At 38.1% G+C, this 21,293-nt stretch overlaps 3 protein-coding genes across 3 annotated transcripts in view; 2 read left to right on the forward strand and 1 right to left on the reverse strand.

Moving 5' to 3' along the window:
• Positions 1–1,561: 1,561 nt before the first annotated feature.
• LOC139121148 (SKA complex subunit 1-like) lies at positions 1,562–8,321 on the reverse strand. Its single transcript, XM_070685818.1, has 6 exons — positions 8,156–8,321; positions 6,490–6,614; positions 5,837–5,946; positions 4,955–5,098; positions 3,983–4,152; positions 1,562–2,108 (listed from the first exon to the last, which is right to left on the reverse strand). Exons 1-6 carry the CDS (start codon positions 8,241–8,243, stop codon positions 1,954–1,956), a joined length of 792 nt encoding a protein of 263 aa, XP_070541919.1. The 5' UTR covers positions 8,244–8,321; the 3' UTR covers positions 1,562–1,953.
• Positions 8,322–8,520: 199 nt separating this feature from the next.
• On the forward strand, positions 8,521–13,950 carry LOC139121147 (cilia- and flagella-associated protein 53-like). Its single transcript, XM_070685817.1, has 7 exons — positions 8,521–8,939; positions 9,284–9,513; positions 10,126–10,299; positions 10,812–11,115; positions 11,746–11,964; positions 12,260–12,476; positions 12,950–13,950. The coding sequence occupies exons 1-7, from the start codon at positions 8,871–8,873 to the stop codon at positions 13,285–13,287; spliced, it is 1,551 nt and encodes a 516-aa protein (XP_070541918.1). The 5' UTR covers positions 8,521–8,870; the 3' UTR covers positions 13,288–13,950.
• Positions 13,951–16,928: 2,978 nt separating this feature from the next.
• Positions 16,929–21,293, forward strand: part of LOC139121150 (phospholipid-transporting ATPase ID-like) — a 105,489-nt gene continuing 101,124 nt past the window's right edge. The window contains exon 1 of the mRNA XM_070685823.1: positions 16,929–17,094. The gene's annotated coding sequence lies outside the window, so the exon portion shown is untranslated. The remainder of the gene's footprint in view (positions 17,095–21,293) is intronic.

Raw genomic sequence — 21,293 nt, forward strand, 5'->3', positions numbered from 1 at the left:
ACAGGACAGGAGGCATGTCATCAGTGTTTATTCATACAAAGCCAGCACCACTATACAATATTGGCAGTGCACTTGTCTTCGTGTGGCTAAGTGAGAATTGGTAATTCTGTGCAAATGAATTCCTTTGATACCGTAGGATAAAAATAATTTGGCACTGGCAAATGAAATCAAATGCATAGTGCCCCAGTATCTGACATCCAGTCAAAGTGCAAAGTTATAATATCATGGTGAAAACAATCATGTGATTTTCGACTACTCACACTTGAAAGTCAAACTAGATCAGACTGCAAATCAATGTAGTATGTTATTTCAAGGTACAACAGAAAGCTTAATTGTAGCAATGACTTCTCTGCACAATATTGGAAATTAGTTACTTTACCTTAGGAAATACAGGAAATAAATGAAGACATATTTCCACACCAAAATAATGTTGCATTAGTTTTTCTGCATAAAGCATAATGAAATTGCAGGGAAAAATCTTTGAATTATGAATTTTTTTTATAAAAAATATTCATCCACAAATCTCATGCTGCCTTGGGCTTTGACACTGGTGATGTTTGTGTCCATGTCCTAGGTCACTTGACCAATGGCTTGAGGAGTCAAAGTATAAACAAAAAGAACTGGTAATTAATGCACACATTGTGAGAGAGACAGAAAACTATACCATATGCAGTAAAATATTATCTTTGCCCACTTACACATATGATAACATTCAATCAAGACATGTACACTGAAAGAGTTGAAAACTCAAAGGTTTAAAAATGATATACTATATATATATATATATATATATATATATATATATATATATATATATATATATATATATATAATATATAGGCAATGCATTGATGCACTTGCTTTTTCAACACAGAGTTGATAGAAACACCCTTCATCCTTTGACCTCTAACATGAGCATTGTAAATTTCAGTGGTATCCCTGAAATTCAAACAAGTATCCTTCTCAGTGTTAAAGTGTAGAACAATACAGCATTTCTACCGGATGTATTAAAGGACAGAGTCTTTTCCGTGTTTTTGGAAATTCTTGTCAAAATGTTTCCAAGAAATCAAACAAGAACTCCAATAATGTTGATCATGTATCTATGAAATGGCCTTGCCCTAATAAACCTGTTCACCCTGTAAACAGGTCCACTATGACCATTCACAACTATGGGTGTTGGGCTAAACCAGGGTGGGGAAAGGGTGAGCCTTGAGGTCAACAGTTTGTCTAAGCAACTATTTGCTCATTGATCTGTATTTCTGGCATATACAGGCACTAGAAATTATGTCATCGCACATTTTCTGCATCACTTATATTTGGCAAGTAGGGCTGAACCTTCCCTCAGCATGCCTTCAGGTTCTGAACGATGTAAATGACAGCTCAAATAATACAAAGCTGACAATAATGCCTGATGATGGTAATTTTATCACATCCAATAAAATGATAGATGACACTTTAAAAGACTACCACCTGCCATGAACATGTATCAATCAAGGTTTTGTTTTTCAACATAGGGGATCTGTCGTCATACAATCTCTCTTGATGATATACCATACAGGACTGACTGTAAAATCCTTGCACATCAAAGCAACCTCATTGATTCAATTGGTTTGACCTTGAGGTGATTTTATTTACCTATATTCTACATTAACCAATAAACTCAAGGATACTTGAATACACAGGTGATTAGATAATACTTATTGTATACATTTACAGTATAAAAAATGCATTGTAAAGCATTTCACTCAGCATGAAGTGTAGATCCTCAATGATGCATAAAAAATATTCAACATGTCAAAGCTACATTTGCATGTCAATGGATACATCACAGAATATGTAAAATAAATGTTTACACATCAATGTCACGTGACAGATCTAAACCAATCAGAAATGCTCATAGTTGGCACTAATTTAGACCTATACTACATACACCTTCATTGGATACGTATAAATTCAATATGATGATAGACAGTATCTCGTACAGCCGCCACCTCGAACCTCTGTCAGTCTTCCAAGATGCCTGAGTATTGTGAAAACACTGCCTGTAGCTTTGTCCAGCTTTAAACCACTGTATTTTTTGTAGTCATCATCTACAAAGAAATGTAGACCTGCAATGAAAAAAACACAAATTATTCAATTCCTACTTATGCCTCTATGACATGGTTGCATTGGATCTGAGTACAGTGACTAGCAATTATCTATGGATACAGTGTAGACAGTTTTCACACATTCCATTTGCCCCCTTTGCCTTGGCTGTGTAGTTTTGAAGGGGAAGTTCACCAAGGATGATTTTACATATGTGCTAGCTTTGTGGTCACTTACCACAGAAAAGCTATTTTCGCCATTGCGAGATTTTTTACAGAAACAGTTAGAAATAGTACAGGAAGTTGCCCATGTAATTTGAATCATGGGAAAAAGCGCCAAGCTTGGAGCTTGCATCATGTGATATGGAAGGGACCATCTTCTCAATGGTAAGGCATTGTCCACTCACCCATGCTTAAACCAGGCAGTGCGTATTTACATAACTTTTGTTTATACTGCGTATCCTTGCATAAACGATGATTCACTTATAATGAACTGTCCACTGTCAGATTTTGTGTTGCTGTTTACTACTGTGTTACTGTGAGTGGACAATGTGGGGGCCATACCCATCCGAAGATGGTCCCTTCCACATCACATTATGCAAGCTCCATCCAAGCTTGGAGCTTTTTTCCCATGATTCAAATTACATGGGCAACTTCCTGTACTATTTTTATCGTGTTTTTTTTTAATCGCGTGAATTAAAAATAGTGGAAATAGTTTTTCATGGGTAAATGACCACAAAGCTAGCACTTATGTAAAAATCATCCTTGGTGAACTTCCCCTTTAACTCAAATTTCTTTTCAAATGAAACTGTTAGGTCTGCAGCAAGTAGCTGGAACAAGCAGCAGAAAGGAAATGGTTGACAAATACACCAACTGCTTGATATAATCATTGTTCATTTGAATAATGACCTTTATTTTACATAATTTATCATGAGATGAGAAAAAGAAAGAGGACAAGAAAAGTAACTTAGCAGTGCGTCAGTGTCGACAGGCTAAAATAAATCACAGGTCATTTGCATAGCATTAGCAAACTGGCACAGTAAGACCAGACCCTATCGAGAGCAGGGAAATGTATGTAATGGAAGCCACATGTGGTTTTCTGACTTGTCCCTGGGGATGGACTAAAATATTACTTTATGGAAGCTATGGCTTCAGAGGTTATAAATGGCAAGTGAGGATATATGATTGCCAATATACATGTAAGACCCCGCCTCTGGGGTAAAAATTAGCATATTTAGCATGGAATAATCACTAACGAAGTGAGATGATTATTTCACCGATTATTTCACGCCAAATATGCTAATTTTACTCCAGAAGTCTTATTTCCACATCTGTAACAAAATACTTGGGCACACCATTTATAACCTCATTATTATATGAGAATGTTGTTATTTCAGATGGGAAATATGGACGAGGGGTTCAGGAGCTTCAGCCCAAACTCTACAAGAACATGTCTGGAGAAGAGTGTGTGCAAACATAGTTGATTCCATACAAATTACAATGAGGTAACGCTACGCATCAAATAAAATCATCAAACTTGACGAATTTGCAAAATGCTCAACAACGAATTGAAAGATAGTTGTCGTTGTTTGACAGCTGTTGCTGCATGTACAAGCTCTTCATTGATGAGTTCATTGAGCTGCACCTGACGAAAATTAACAATCAAAATAAACGTCAAGCTCTAGGTCTGTCTGACATGATTGCGTGTTGAGTTCTCGAGCCGGAATTTCAAAATTTGCATGAGACTCCAAATGTTGCATAGATCTTCTTGTTGACAGTATACTAGTGAATCAGGGCTCCAGTCAATCAGATTGCCAGATTCAAGTGAAGTATATCATAATACACCTCCAAGGCTTTCTGGATACCCCAACTGAATGTACCGATATACTTGTCATCACCTTGTGTTTCCTTGTTTTCCTGTTGTTTCCACTGTTTACGTTTCTTCATGTTGTTTTCACCGACAGTGTTTCTGGGCTGTGCCTTCAGCTTGTACTTGTATTCAATCACTTTGTTGATGCCATCAACAACATTATTCATCATGTCATAACTAAGGCGACCCTTCATGTACCTTGGAAGAAAATATTGAATAAGGAGATATTTGAAGTAAGTACTTATGCTGTTGGAAGAGCTGTGCAAGCACCCTTTGAAGTAACTGAAGGTTGATATTGGGATCAGACAGGGGTTTTGGTTTAACAAAGATTGTTCTAGAAAGTGAGCTTAAGCAAATATATTTTGAGTTAGTCTGATAGTGAAATACGTTATTGCTTTCAACTAAAGGAAACCATTGCTGTTCTGCTGTTGACCAGTATATTCAAATCCCTCACTAGTCCAATGGATTGGAAGAGTAACAAACATGTACTTGGGCAATGGCAAATAAAAAATAGTTTTAATAGTGGACTTCATAAACAACTGTGTCTTACTTGATGGAACATGCTGATAAACTGTTGCTGGGAAACAGTTAAAGTTAATGTTTTTGACAAATTGTCTCTTGCAAAGTGTAATATTGCTATGTTATTTATTGTGCATCTCACAGAACTTTTCAAACAATTGACAAATTGTCTGAGTCAGAAAATGACTTATTGTTAACCAACAAGCACAAAGATGAACACTGACTGAAACTCTGCAGCCTTGACCTCAATTCAAAATTGTCCATTTGGCACCAGTTCCTGTTTTTCAGAGGTAAAACTTTCATTCTGATTGAACAGATATGAAAATATAAATGTGTATAAATCTATCTAACTCTTCTGTGTAAGCACGGCATTTCATAATGTGATTGAAGAATAAAACAAAGTGTTCACAAAATCTGATGTTGTCGTTATTTACAAGCATGTAAGGAAGGGGTGAAGGAAAAAGGGCTAATGTTGACTTACTTGGGTATTTCTTGATATTCATCTACTGTCAGATATTCTGTCTTTGGAAAGCGTTTCTTGGCGTTATATTTGGAAGTGACAGCTGGTTGGACTTCCTCAGTTCTGTTTTCTGAAGCTCTGCTCTGTAACACACCTTTATTCACTCTGACATGGCAGTGAATAATGATAGGAAGGAAAAGACACAAAATAATAGTAATTCTGACAATGAAAAACAGTGGTCGACAAGCTCATGGGATATATTTGTTGAAATTGAACAAATAGATGTAATTGTGTTGTATTCATCATGCAAACTTGTAATTATTAAATGATAATTATAGTTTTGAAATAATCAGTATTTTACCACTTACAGTTACAGGTACTAGACGTACTATGTATTTTCTCACGTTTCAATAATGTTCACTCTCACTCTCAAATGTACTTGGTCAATACCATATTTATGGGGAACTGAATGATGTGACATCCAGGCATTGCATGGTAGACTAACTAACAACATAGAGAAGGTCAAGTTTATTTTTGTGGGTGTGTGTGTTGGGGGGGGAATATAGTGAAGGAATATTTGTACACTGCACAAAACTGATCAAGAATGAGTTTAGTACTGGTGTATACAAATATTACAAGATAACTGCTCATAATAATTGAAGACTTCACATTAACTTCCATGCCTTTGCATGTACAGTAAAGCCTGTCTAAACCGAACTGTACTAAATTTACTTACTAGCATGTAGAAGGTTAAGAAATCATGTTCTTCTGTAAAGTAGGTGCTTTAGGAGATGATGTTACTTATACTAGCATATCAGACATATTAAATTGTTGGTTTGTTTATGAAAATGACAAGCCACTGTTCAAAGTGGTGTGGATAGTGAAGGACATACCATTGCTTACCTGGTCTTTTCTTCAATTTGAGAGGTTGGTTTTCCTGGCAATCTACTGGGTAGATGTGTACTCATATAGTGAATGTTGTCAAGAAATTCTTTATACTCTTTCATCGATTCCTATTTTTTGAAATGATAGAAAGTATGTGTGAAGAGAGTGGCAATTAATCCTACTTTTTCACTCTCTGTACACAGGTAAAAACAATTCAACTATTGGATCCATATAGACCTTCATCTGATTGTAGTATGTTTACTTTAGAAAAAACTGTTGCATCGTGAACTACAACACTCTGCTATGGAAAATTGACACTAAAGACACTTGCGTTTCAGTGGTACAAACAAATACATATGGGTAATTGCAATTGCAGCAGGTCTATACATAGTTCCATCGATGTTTCTGCAGCTGCTTTTGTTGTACCATGATCTGTTCAAATTCTTGGGGAGACTTGCCTCTATTGTACAGAATGAAAAGCATCCTGCAGATATGACAAAAATGATCTTGAGATGATGATGATGGTGTCCATAGTTGGCGATTTCACAATAGTATTTGTGATAGTGAATGATTATTTAGAAAAACACCTACAGGAAAGTATCATTTTCCCTGGTTTGTCTTAAGTTTTAAAGCATTTGTATTTTGCATAAACTTATGATTCTCCATATTACCTGAGCCTCAGCTAATTTTTGCCTTTCCGAAGCAACTGCCTGTTTCAAGTGACTGATGACATCTTCAGCACCAATCAGTTGCATGTGAATGGATTGTAACAGCTGTTGACAGTTATCATTGTTGACTGTAACAGAAGGTAAAGTACATTAAGAGGTGAATCAGACACAATGCTTCACTAACGTAGAGAGAATGATAATAATGTAGTTTCTATGACTTTGAGAAAAGATCAATATTTGGTAAAAAATGTGGGAAGTCCTTTGATTTTAAAAATGTTCTCATCAAACAAAGTGAAAATGGGCTTAAAAGATGAATAAAGCCTTATACCGTATATGGTAACACAATGAAGCTTATATGTGTGTGGCCTCTCAGTATTGCCAATGAGAATTACTGTGATTCTTATCCCTCACACTCCCTTGAATGTATTGTGTTGGAGAGGGGTCCAAAAGAACACAAATGAGGGAGTGAAGGTGGTTGTGTATCGTCACATGCAACACTGATAGATGCCACTGGGTCAAGGAAGGACTAAACTGATTGCTGAAACATCATAGTCAATAATCATATATTGTAAATGTTTTGATAAAACACAAGCCTGAGCTGTGCTGTGCCTATCTCGGCTCTTTAATAATACCTGTGAACAGTGTTTCAAACACAAAACATGCAGTCAATATCTGATAATTACCAACCTCATATCCTGTGTACCCCTTCCATTAGGCAAAAAAAATAAAATTGTGCTGTTCCGATAACATGGTTTTCAAAATAGAGTAGGTAGGTCGGCAGGAATTTTTTTTTCCAAATATTTTCATTTTTAAATATGCATATTTCAGGGGTTCAGGGTGGTCAAACACTGGCCACAACATTTCAAGAAAAATGTATCATACTAAAAGGAAAAAAACATAAAAGACATCCGGGTTTTTTTCTTTCTTTTTTTCCTTCCGTGTTTACGTAGGTCTAAAAAGTTTAGGGTTGGCAGGTAAAAAATAGGGTAGGTCGGGTTATCGGAACAGCACAATATTTTTTGTTCGGCCTTAGTTACCAGTCACCAGCATTATTGCCTTGGAAAAACAACTCGTTAATGGCTCATAAAATAAACGCCTATGTTTTACTTTTTGAGTTGTCGCGAATTGTTTCTTCAGGTTGATAATCCTGTCTTGTTGTTGATCTGGAAGCAATAGCCCAGGCAACTGGTTTCTCTGAAGTGCTATACAAAGGTAGTGATGGGGTAGCTGCAAAGATGTAGCTCTACTGTGAGGCACAGGCACCACCGTAGTTGATGCCGCTTTTATCAACTACGGTGGTGCCTGTGCTGTGAGGCGGTCGGAGAGCTACAATTTTGCAGCAAGTTATGCACAGTTCAGGCTCGTGTGCTGAAATAACTCGATGTTGTGATGGCTGTACCCCATGAAGAAACCAGACATTACACTACACATGGCTTCCCCAATCCCGCCCCGTATGTGACCAGGGGACGAGACGGAAAAACTAGAATCTAGCGGAGGTCTTATAGTAGGTAATTTTACGCACAAAAAGCTAACCGAGTGGTACAGGTAGTTCAGTATTTTGAGAGTGGGGGATCGGGTTACATGTACACGTCAAGTTCCGCGGGCGGTTGGTTCTCGGTCAACGCAGAAAGACAACATGGATTTTGCATTAAATCCAAAAAAAACTCACCACAATCGTGTATTTGCATACACTTTTTGATTCCTTCTACCTTGTCGCAGAAATGTTGGCCAAGCTCCTCTAAAGTGTTGGAATCCATCGTTCGCCGGCACACTGTGAAACTTGACCACTTTTTTCAAATGGCACCGCGAAAACCGCAGATGTAGATTGGGGGCGCTATACGATACTCGTTCCAAGTTCACAGACAGTAACATTAATATAAGTGTAAAATTTGCAGGTTTAAGATATTTAATATTGATTGAACCATAAAATATACATGTGTAAATATTGTGATATCGAAAAATTAATGATATAAGGCAGGAATGTTGGACAAAAACACTGTGCTTCGTACGAGGACAATTTATGAGGGCGCTCTGTATTTAGAAATTTGTCTCTATGGTAATGTGACGTGTACAGATACACTTCCCCGGTACAGTATTTTGGCACCATCGAACTGCGTATCAGACACTTTGCTAAGATCAGATTGTTTGTTTCCGCAATTTTTCAGTCTCACACTAGGAGTTGAATCGTCTAGATTCCCTTCAACGGACACCAATCGCCAGAATTAGGGGCGTCAAAATTGTGCACGAGTGTCTGTTCGTCGTAGCTTTGCGTGTTGTTGGTCGCCAAGCCTACTGTACCACAACTTCAACGTTACTGTGTAGGCTTTGCATCAGCTGTCTGCAGCAGCCCGTGAGAATTACTGGAAACTTTCACATTTAGCATCATGCTCGCCTACCAAACAAAGAGGAGGACCCGTGAATACACGGGTCCGACACCACATTCTGTTGCTATCGTAAGTACATACCGTTTTTTCCCGGGTTTTCTTTTGACTAAATTGACATTTAGAATTACACATTGCCGTCGGGATGAGCATTGTTGTAACGAATGATACAGCAGTGTATAACTTCACAAGATTGAGGGTAGGAACATGGAGGTTGAAAACAGATAACCTGTCGCCTTGGCACAACTGATTTTCCCTTAATTGGTGTATGAAAGTACTCCGCCGTCGATTAACTAAATGTATGAATACAAGTCCTTGATGTGAGTAGGAGGGTTAATAAACTTTATTATAATGCTTGTTTTTCATTGGTATCGACACGATCTCTTCACAAGACACTTTTCTCATTTTTCCCCCAGCGTGCGAAAATGCCGAGTAAGTTTCCCCCAGATCACTTGATTCTGGAAAGACGAAAGCAAGACGACATGAGGGAGGAAGCCGAAGCTCTGGTGAGGTACAACAAAATGTATGATTTGAAGAATGACTGGGAGACAATAACAGACAGAAGAATCCAACAGAACACGGTGAAAAGGCGGGTTAAAAATCTCATGCAACAGGAGGAATTTAATCTTGAAGACAGAAGACAAAGGTATTGGTTCTTTCTGTCACAACTTTCTCCCTCGGGTGGATTTTTGATTTTAAAAAGTTAGCATCAACCTCAGTGTCCTGTAGGACAGACAATGGAGCTACGTAGCTCCATGGACAGACATTGCTCGCAATTATTCTGTTAATGCAGAGAGACAGTATTTCACTTACCGTCTATTGTGAATGTAATGTTCATTACCCCCTGTTGCAGTTGTGCTCTTCTTCACAATCATTGTACAATCAATTTACTTCATAATTTGTTCTCTTACTAGAGCTATTACCAAAAATAACATACAAAAAATAAACATATAATAAATACTGAATAAATAAGATTTGATAGATTATGGAAAAAATTTTCAATTTCCATGAAATGTTAGGCACCTAAAAACTGATTGTTTAATTTAATTGCATATGTTCAGTTCCATCTTTTGTGTTTTAAGGGTCAATCATTCCTTAAGTTAACTTATTGGCTTTGTCCCACACATACTAATATCAAAATATTCAGACACCCATTCAGGAAATTACGCTTGTTCATCTACCAAGGATGTACAATACAGCTGAAATTCATATTTGTCTGTGAAACTTATGCTTTATATGATACATTTCTTACCCATAGATTGAGGGAGCTTCTTGCCGCTGAAGAAAGACAATACCTGATAGAGATGGAGGACAAGCAGGAAACGGTTCTGGAAAGACAGGCTAAAATGAGAGAGCGGGCAAAATTCTTGAAAGAAAAGAGAGAGCAAGAAAGGTTACAGATTGTTGCAGAGAAGCTAGATCAGAAATGGAGGTAAGTTTTAATTTTGAATTGATCTTATGATTGATAGTGAAGTGTTTATTTGATGGCATGCTTTCTTTGAGACAGAAAACAGCTCTTTCACATTTAGACATGTTTGTGATAGTTTAGTTATCTGTTTCAAAGTTTGCCTTTGTCATCTGTATCAATATTTTGTCGACATAGCAGTGTTTCTCTAGAGAGGGGGACAGGGGGATTCCCCCTCTGTTGACATGTTGGCACCCCCTAGTAATTTGTTAAGCTGCACCAGCCCCCATGAAATGGTGCTAGTCACACCTCACGAGATCCCCCCTAAATTTTCTGGTAAAGGGGAAAATCCTCCTTTTGATGCCATCCTGGACGAAACACTGATGTAGGTACTACAAAATCATGTCAGGACAAATTCATACCAGTCATGTTACCAATAGAAGGTAGTTGATTTCACGTGAGGATACATGATTTATCGACACGTGATTCATACAAACTGTTAATAACCGTAATCATTAAAAAACAACTCTCTTCTCTAGAAATGAATGTGAAGAGCTGCGTTCCACACTATCACGCCGCCACCAGGACGAGGTCTGCACAGAACGCATGAAACAACTTGAAATCAAGGCAGAGATGGAGAGACAGAAGCAGGCTGAGGAGCAAATGTATGCAGAGCTGTGGGAGCAAGACAGGCTGGCCAAGGCTGCCAGGGAAGAAAGAGAAGCTATGGAACTCATGGCCAGAAACAAAGATGTGCTGGATACTTTAGAGTTGCAGAAAGCTGCACTGGAGCAACAGAGAGCAGAGGAGAGAAGACTGAAGGAAGAAGAGGCAGAACTTTTGGTAAGATTTCCCCTCACCACAATATTGCATTACCGTACTCTTGGTTAACACTCTTTTACAACCGTGTCAAAATGCATTTCAAAAATGACTTTAGCAAGTGGTAGCCTGTTCATTCCATTTCCCAGTCCTTCAGTCCAATAACCCTGTTGAAAACAATGGGGAAAAACCTAAATCTTGTGGTGACAAATTGAACTGTCTCATCACATAGCATAGCTACCCCATTTCAGTTGTGTGTTGTGATCCATGTACAGCAAGGATTTGAATGAAATTATTGTAGATCTGTGTTTTTTTGTGATTTATTCAACCAAACAGGTGTATTTGTGAAAAAACATACATTTATGCTCAGATGGTGATAATTTGTTGCTTGAGTTTTTTGAAAAAGAGAGAAAAAGATGAAATTGATATCAGCCTATTACAATTAGAGGTATTTACTCATTCATATGTACTTTCTGATATGCACAGACTGCTTGTACATATGTCAAATTATAAAAAAGAGCTTGTGTGAGCTTTGCTGTAGAACAACACCAATGCCTTTTATGCCTTTTTTCTTCATGGAAGAGAGGACTGAAGAGTTTGATGTTAAGTGTTTTAGGCATTCATGATTGTTTGTTTGGCTGTTTATGTTTCCAGAGGGAGCAGAGAAAGCTTCGTCAACTGGAAGAGCAGCGTGCACTGGAAGAGAAACGTGCCAGGCAGGCCGCCACCAGGGATGAACTCGACAGATCGCTGAAACTGAAGATGAAGAAGAAGGCCAAGGAAGTACAAGAAGAACTGGCTCTGGACATGAAGATCTTAGAAAATCTCCTTGAAGAGTCACGCAATGAAGCCATGGAACAGGAGCAAAGAAAGGTGAATATTATATTTTCCCTTTTCATATCTGTTTTATATCTGTAATTAAGATATTTGTAATATCTGTGTGGTTTGGTAAATGCCATAGTTCCAAATGGTATTTTTGAATCAATGTATGTGAAGTTTAGTGAAAGATGAAACAATAACTATGAAAAGTCTAAAAAGAGATGAGTTTGCCTTTTACTGAACTTGACACAATGTTACAACCATCGCATGACCAAGATCATAGCAAGAACATTCCAAAACTGCATAGAGCTACAAGTAACATGGTGTGTTCTTATGTTTCTGCCCACAGCTTGAATTACGAGAGGAACAGCAACGGTACCGTGAGTATCTCCGTCAGCAGCTGGAAGAAGAGAAGCTACGGGAGAAGGAGCTTGATCGCGTTGTGAACGAGGAGGTGGAGAAACAGTGGCAGAAGAGGCTAGAGCAGTGGGCCAGAGAGAGAGAAGCAAGAAAGAAACTGATGAGAGAAGTGCTCAGGGAAAGACAGATTCAAGTGGAAGAAAAATGTAAGTGAATCCATCTGATCATCAGGGGAAATATTTGCAGAGTCAAATTCTCTAGAGAAAAAAATCTTTGGTGTTATGTCAGGTGTAGGTGTATAGTGTGTTTGAATGTATCTTCTGACATGGTATACCAAGAGAAACTCTCCCAATCTCCTTTTTAGCTGATTTATTGAATGAAATATTGTGAACTACATTGATAAGTAGGAAATCGCACAGTTTAGGAAAAAAACTCTGGTTCTTTTGGTTCTTACATTCTTTTCACATACACTATGCTGGCAATGGAAATAGAACGTTATTTACGAATTACTGGGTACCACAATAATTCTACACTATCCTACTTTAAGAAGAACAACTAGTTTGAGGAGACAAGTCTTGTCAAATGTTTTGGGATTATACTTACACCAAGATCACAATTCAAGTGAATTTTCACCATGTGCAAGGTCTCACCATTTCTTTCGCTCTTCTTTTATCTGCAGTGGCCGCCAACAAGCTTCTTCAAGAGGAGGCCCGCCGGGAGCAGGAAGCCATGCACGCCGCCATCGCAGAGCACAAACGTCTGGAAGCTGAGAGGGAGGCCAAGGTCAAGGCACAGAACCTGCAGTATCAGTCAGACCTGCTGGGACAAGTTGATTATGATATCAGGAGGAAAGAAATTGACAAGGAAGAGGAGTACAGGGAGTATCTTAAAGGACTTGAGGCAGAGGCCCAATATCAAGCCAAGTTGAAGGAGGCCCTCGAGAGGCCAGTGATTGATAAGACACATCCAATGAGACGCGCATACATGGCAAGACAGAGCAGTGCCAAGGGATTCTAGCAGTAGAATGTACAATCTTCTTCCTGTCATCGTTCCACTCTTGACTTACATTTTCTACTTATAAATATTATTCCTTCAGTTTCACCATATATGGATCAGTTCAACCAATAATGATAAGGCATCCATCATCTTTTTACAAAAAGCATTTTCTGATCTGATCCAAATGAAGGATATACAACGTTGGTTTGGCATGCGGCATGTTATACAATTTTAAGTTTCTGGTCTGGTCCGTCCTACGGGATATCATGTCACTTGAGTCCCTACACAAATGTTTTTTATGTATTTGTTGTCAACTGTGCGACAGCATTGTCTGTAAATATGAAATAAACAAAACTACTGTCAACACAGATAAATTGTAATTGTAAACTCATTAAGATAATGCACATTATTTTTGTTGATATGTGGTTCTAGTAATTTGCAGTGTCAAGTTTCCCACAAGATAAATCCTGCTGGCACTGCCAGACTTGTATATATATGTATCTCCAACGTAAACTCAATGAGAGTTTCATCAACATTACATTGTTGATGCTGATTATGACCAATGTCATAAACATTCAATGATTTATTATTAGTCTCCAGAAGGAAATAAAGTCAAAGCTTTATCAATTGATATAAACATGTATATAATCATTGATTTTATTAATAAAGGACAGTTTCACACAATGCATGGTGAGATTTTGTCTTTTTTAGAATTTTTAATTTCCATGATGCAGATTTATACTGTACAAGTGGACCCCCCACTTCAATGAAATTTTCATTATGTTGAAACTCTACAGTACGCAAACTTTAACATAAACTTCGTATGTGTCAATCTTTGTAAGGAGAATGAAATGAGATATCAAGGTCTTCACAACAGCTCTCGAGAACGGGAGTCATGCACTAATATACAGAGCGCCCTCTGTTGGCCATGTCAGCGTGGAATAATCTCATCATGTGGGGGCAGTGTGCTTTTGAGATAGGTCCAGTCACCGTCCGTGGGTGGAGGAACGGTGGTCCAGTCATGAGGGCCTGCATGGCCGAAATGATAGGACTCTCACCATTTAATGTACTTGACCAGATATTTCTAAGGTGAAATACAATTTTGAAATTTTAAGGTAATTTTTCCAAGGGATGGATAATTGGATTCTCGAACTTTTAAAATATATGAGGCTATCCCCGTTGGGAGCTCATTTTGAAGCTTATGAATTAAATATTTTTTTACCGGCATAGTTTTGTGAAAATCGTGAATTTCGTTTTTCCCCATAGAGATAGTACAGGGATTGCGGCCATGTTTAATGTCTAACATCTTGTAATTTTTTTCTCTAGAACCAAAAATTTGCATGGTGGCCCAGATTTTGATTCTTGTTTTGGAAAATAATGGTTGGAAGTTTGAGAAATTTAAAGTGTGAGTAACAGTAAAGTCTTTCACTTTCGAGGCTTTGCGCGAACCACCGTGATACAATCACATTTGCTCCCAGCTGTGGGTCCATAGCTGTGGTGCTTTCAGACGGGATTCAGGAATCCCGTCTGAAAACATCACAGCTATGGACGCACAGCTAATTTGCCCCTTGAACTGCTCCCTACCAAACCAGTCGCTTTTATTCAGCATTAATCGTAAGGTGTTAATTTTTTCATTGTTTTAGAATTATTGAGTCAGATCCAAAGTTAAGATCTCGACACTAATATGCACAAATGGCCGTGGAAAGAAAAACCTCAAACTGCAGTAGGCTGGAAAATGTAAAAGAGCGCTTTTGGTGAACGTGTGAGGACAACGTATAATACTGATGAACTTCTGATGTATGACCGGTAAACTCGTTTGAAGTACCGGTTGTCGCATATTATACGGTGTTGGGATGTGATATAGTTGTTCCTTCGTACCGTGAAAGCATGGCAAAGATTTTCTGAAGAAAGAAGAATATTCACGGAACAGTAGTGGCGATAGCTCTCCTCAGTTAACTTTGGAAACTCCTGAGGACCAGATTGGGGAGAATAAACAGATGTAAATGAAATGAAAAGTGACCCATGCGGGACTCAAACCCACATCCCCCGAATACATTTCGGATGCTCTACCAACTGAGCTAATGGATCAGTCGGAATTACTGTGGTCGGTCCTGTCACTTAGATGGGACTCTTCATTTCATTTGCGTGTAGCCTACAGTGAGTTTGGACTAAACTCATCACCTAATCTTTCTGCCTAAGGATCCTACATGATTCGACAGGGCTCGCACAGAAGTCACCAGCTTAGGAATTGATTTTTGGTAATGAGGATCAGTCATAAGAATGATACAAAGCCAGGGAAGCGTATTTTTTTGTTTCAGTAACAATTTCAAAACCCAAAGAATAAACAGTTTGAAGTGTTCGAGTGTTGAAAACACACGTGGTCCCGTTAGGCCTATATTCGTCGTTTTTTCCCGCCGTAGAGAGAGAGAGAGTACTTTACGAAAGTTTCAAAGTCTTAGAGATGGGATCGGATAGTTTGATGAAAACATACTTCATAGCATTGTCATCTGTGTTTAGGGGTTCCGCCACAGCAAACAAGTCGTTCGTTACCAGAATACTTGTTCATCTTTTACAGGCTTTGCGCACGCTATGTAGATTCTAAAGATAACCCATATCTGAAGTTGGTAGGTATGAAAACGTACACATCTTTTTCAATTATAACAGATGCAAAAATTCCTGCTTAGCATTATATTCACTTCTCCGCAATAACATTTTTTTTTTCAAAATGCGCACAAAAAGCATATTTACATTTAAAACCACCCCGGTAAGTTATTACTATAGCCTACTGATGCCCTGCTACAGCATCCTGGTGCACGGTGCATGGTGGCGCCCTATAACTTACTCGTCTAATCGACCAAGTTGTCTCTGCGTGTCCGAAGCATGTTGTTTTAATCGATTGTGTATTCGGTATATAAAAGATAATTTAAGGAAGTTTGTATAAAAATGTATATACATTATTTACACAAATATATATCTAGCCGTGCCGTGATACACACACACACACACACACACACACACACACACACACACACACACACACACACACACACACACACACACACACACACACACACACATATATATATATATATATATATATATATATAATATATATATATATATATATATATATATATATAGTGTATGTGCATCAGGCACACAACAGACAGACAGACCGACACACATTTTCTAATTCGAGAGTTCGAGATCACTTCAATTGCACACTTTTATTCCCTAAGGCTGAGCAGCGAAATGAAAATTATTTGTAGTGTTCAATTATATTTTGCAAGTATTTACTTCCTTTCAAAATTCGATTGTAAATTTTCTTCTCCATTTGCAATGTTCGTAAATGTAATTGCTATATATTTTGCGTTCGTTTTGCTATGTGGACTCAATGTAGGCCTAACCTTATGTAAGTTGTCCGGAATAATTGTGACACATTGCAATTTACAAAACCTTTGTATGAATAAGAATAATTTAGAGATCAAAAATATCTGCGCTTTTTTATTTTTTCAGACCGAGTCTCATTTCGATGGTGTAAGCAATTTTAAGCAATCATTACCGTTCTAAAACTTGTTGATATTACTCTACTTCGCGCCATGGAAACGACATTGTTTGCCTGAAGGTGTCAGGAAGTGATCGAAAGTTAGTTTCATCAAAATATTTGCATAACAATACTTTCATCCAAGATGGCGTCGACCGGGGAATGCGGAACGATTGGAAAGGGAAATTGCCGTTGCTTCTGAGTGGTGTTCGGCCCATTCAACGAACACTACCGCGAGAAACCGACAGAGTGAAAGAGACGTAAGCGAAATTTGGAAGAATCAGGTAAGGTAATCAATGTTTAGCTTTCTAGGGCGCGGAATGTCTGGCGACTCGTCCCGCTCGCTACACAGCCAGTGATATAGTTCAGTTGGCTTACGAGCTTCAACCTACGTACGTAAATGCTGAGCACTGACAAGCCACAAGCACAACGACAATAGACATACGTGTGAAATATACAGTTAGGAAACACAGCCAGGCGTGTCAGATATTTTTTGGCACAGTGATAAATGTTGCAGGAAACTCGCCCCTTTGCTTCCACATACAACGTCGTCTGGTGCAGGTGTTCGTCACTTTGCCTTTCGGTTCGAACGATGCGATTTCCCCCAGTGAGTGAAACATCGATGCATCAGCTTGTATTTGGCTAGCGAAGTGGTATAGCAGTATTGTGTCGGTGACAGAAAAGACAAAACTATACTTTTGACTGACACAATCACTGCTCTGGAATTGATCGACAATCTCTGGCCAGTCCTTTGACTGGACATTGTATAATAGTACATTTGAACCATATCTCGGGGCTTCTGACCGGGCTTCTGACATCAACATTTTTAATTTAACACCCTTGTTACAAAATCGAAAACTCGGGAAAGATACTGTCGCTGCAACCAGCCAAATCGTCAGATATTGTACGTGGGTGGTGGAACCGTTTGTAAATTTTTATTTAAAATTCACTTTTTGCGATCTGGATCGGCGGCGATCACTGCCATGCACTTGTCGACGGCTTCGCCATATCTCTGAATACCAAATATCGACCCCTCATGCGAGTGCCTTATGTGCTGTTTTAAACCCAGCGCAACCGTCCTTTGTCAACTCATAGTAACGTTCTTAAGAAATATTGATCTGATGTCGTCAGACATCGATGTTTACAGCTCAAGTGAGCAAATAGGAAAAGGACTGGGCTAATCTCAACTCTCAGTTCTATTTACAAACGGAAAATACCACACCGTGACGCCGGTGTTATTGCATTAATTTTTGTGGTAATGCCAATTAACTGGTAGATTTATTAATTTATAATATAAATGGGTTTTTCCCTTTTATGTGCAAATTAATGACAGTTGCCTTGCCATTGCTATTACTCTTTGTTGTTTTTCTGTAATTATATCTTTTCAAGATATTCATATAGCTCACGTACACTGCCTGGATAGATATATCGTCTTATCAGTTTCTGGATAAGATAATCTATAAATTATACTTCCACATATTTCACAGAACAAAGCTAACACTTCCTTCTAGATTTTAAAGCAAACATACTAGTACTTAATTGAGTTTTAAAAAAATATTAATGCATTCTATGAGCTACATCTCTCATTTTCAGTTATCAAAATATAAATCTCAAGAAATTCAGCACTTTTTTCTTAATGTATGATACATTTGGTAATTTTTTTTTAAAATTTTAAAATTGCCATATCTTAATTAGATGGGAAAATGATAAATTCACAGAATTCAAAAAGAATTCTACAATTCCTAATATTAATCTACTGTTGCTATATGCCATATCTAACCATCATCTGTTACATGTAAAAAAAAAATCAGATCTAGAAGTCAAACAGGTTTGAAATGGTCTGAAATTTGTATGCATCAACAATGATAAACCATTTTGTTTTGCCTCTGGCAGAAATGATAAGTATATAACACATGCACAGAAAAAAAGGAAAAAAAGGGAATTAAAAAATGAACAGAAGCCTCAGCAGCGTGTTCCTCCAATCTGTTGCATTAAGATAACTAAATTACAGTGGCCATGCAAAAAAGATCTATAGTATTGAACATTTTGTATTTTGATTAATGTATTTTATCGTTTTATTTTCCTGTTTGTTTTGATGAATTCAGTGTTTAACAGCTGTGTCAATCACAATTGTAAACACTCAAATATCGATCACAATTGTAAATCAAGAGAGACGGTTTTTCATCATTGAGTATTTTTAGAGCATATTTTTCATAAGAGGAAATATAGTAACAATTATAATACTTCTGTAGATTAATACTTGTCGAATTTGTTAATTTTACACGTATTCACCATTCACTATTACCCAGAAAGACATAGGGCAATGACCCATAACCACAAAGATACGCTATCTAAAGTAGGTTTACCTGTGATTTGTAAAAAGATATGAACTCCACATGAGGTTCCACTGGCATGGCCATCTTGGTGCCCTTCTGTGACTGTTAATGCACTAAACTCATTGATTCTCATTCAATAAAAAGCTTGGTGAAAAAAGATTATTATTGTTTTCATCCACACTGACTCCGCATCTGTCAGCTAAAACATATTGTGGTGACTATCGTATTTTGTCATCTACATGTTTTATACTTGTACACTATGCTTAATGCAGCATTAGGCTATATCTAAGGCAAAAAAAAAAAAAGAAATGTTTCTGGTCAGGCCTTTCTTTAAAAAATGGTGCGGCGACGCGGCTTTTTTTTTTTTTTTTTTTTTTTTTTTTTTTTTTTTTTTTTCCTCCTCCTCCTCAAGGGAGGGAGCAGGGTCAGTTAAAGCGCCAAAGCTTAGCGGCTAATTTGCATATATCATTTGCATATCATTAATTTATATTTGCATATGGATGTAAGCTTGCACATGCATCCACACATACATGTACACTCACAACAAAATGCAATGGTAACACACAAGTGTGCAGTTTGAACATCATGGAAACTCTTTATTACACTTAAATAAATCATCACAGTATGGTAATTACAATTGCAATTAAAACAGAAGATTCAGATTGAAACTTTGAGAGCAAGAAATGGTTCGTCTGATTGGAGTTTCATTAATACATATATTGCTAATAAATTGTCAAAACTTGCCAACAAAGAGGAAAATTCACAAGTTTAAGCTTTACACAATTCAAATGCAATTGAGTTTTATATCATTTTTGAACGACAAACACCGCGAATAATTTTTCATCACGGGATAGATTTCAACCAGCCCCCCCCCCCCCCCCCCCCCCCCCGCATAACGTCTACTTCCACTGAACATCGTCGTTCGATTCTTGATTTTAAAAATACCAACAAGATGATCACAAGAAATGAACTAAGTACAACTAGAATCCCTCGAAAATCAGGTGTAAAATCTTTCAAAAGTGGTGTCAGAGTGGAACCACACGCGACGCCAGGATCAATGTCAACACGTTGTGAACCTGTCGACCAACATGGCCGCCGCCATATTGAAATTTATGCAATGTGAACTCGATCGCGATCGTGATCGTACTCAGACAAAACTCATCGTTGTACAATCATAATCAACCTCACCAGTCAACTCTTGTTTCTTTGCGGTCCATTTCGTTGATCAAAGTATGGGAATGTGATCAAAGGCCCTGCTAGTGCTACACCGCCTACCTCTGTGAACACTTGTCCGCGATGTATACTGTCTTTGTTGGTCGTAATAGTCGTTCTGGAATGAAAATTTGTGAACAACCCAGCCGATTCTTCTATTGTTTTAACGTTCCTCTCAACACTTCCGGACAACTTATCTGATGCATACCATACTTCACATCTTCCACTCTTTCACAAGGTTAAAAGTTGCAGTGAGCGCTTAGACAATGTATGCATCAGCTGGTAGCTACGCAGAGCGTGTGAACTAAAGGATGGCGGGAATATTTTAAAGCGTAGCGGGGAGAATCAAAGCGTAGCGGGGGGGGGGGGGAGGCGAAAGCGTAGCGGGACCGCTATGGCCTGGGGATAACACTGAGTTTTGTAGTTTTATCAATATAGTAACATTTAAACTGTTCATGCAGTCACTGATCATGTGCCCCAAAGAATTTTCTTTCTCTTCAGCCGTTTTGGTTTGGTGTTATAGTAATCAGTATGTAGTTTGCCACAGCCGCCGGCCTCAAACCAGGAAAAAAAAGGATGACGCGCTGTTTTTCAAGTGACGCGCGCGCTGACCAGAAACATTTCTTTTTTTTTTTTTGGCCTAAAAAGGACAAATTCAAATCTTGAGGAAACGTTTCAATAACTCCTACTGAGATGCTCCTACTGACAAAAGACTTGAATGTGGCGTAACCAGGCAATATAGTGAATGTAGACCACAGTAACCAATTGTTGATGGATTTCACCCTCAGGGTTGAAATTGTGGCTTTGAGAGGTTGAGTTAGCACACAGTGGTGGCTGTCCCTACTAGGCCATCAATTGATATCCTGAAGGTGTCTTTAAGGCCATATCAGACTACGATCAAAGCCCTGATCACCATTATTTACTTCTTTTCAAGT

The sequence above is a fragment of the Ptychodera flava genome, chromosome 21 (genome assembly GCF_041260155.1).
Source record: "Ptychodera flava strain L36383 chromosome 21, AS_Pfla_20210202, whole genome shotgun sequence".
NCBI classification, from domain to species: domain Eukaryota; kingdom Metazoa; phylum Hemichordata; class Enteropneusta; family Ptychoderidae; genus Ptychodera; species Ptychodera flava.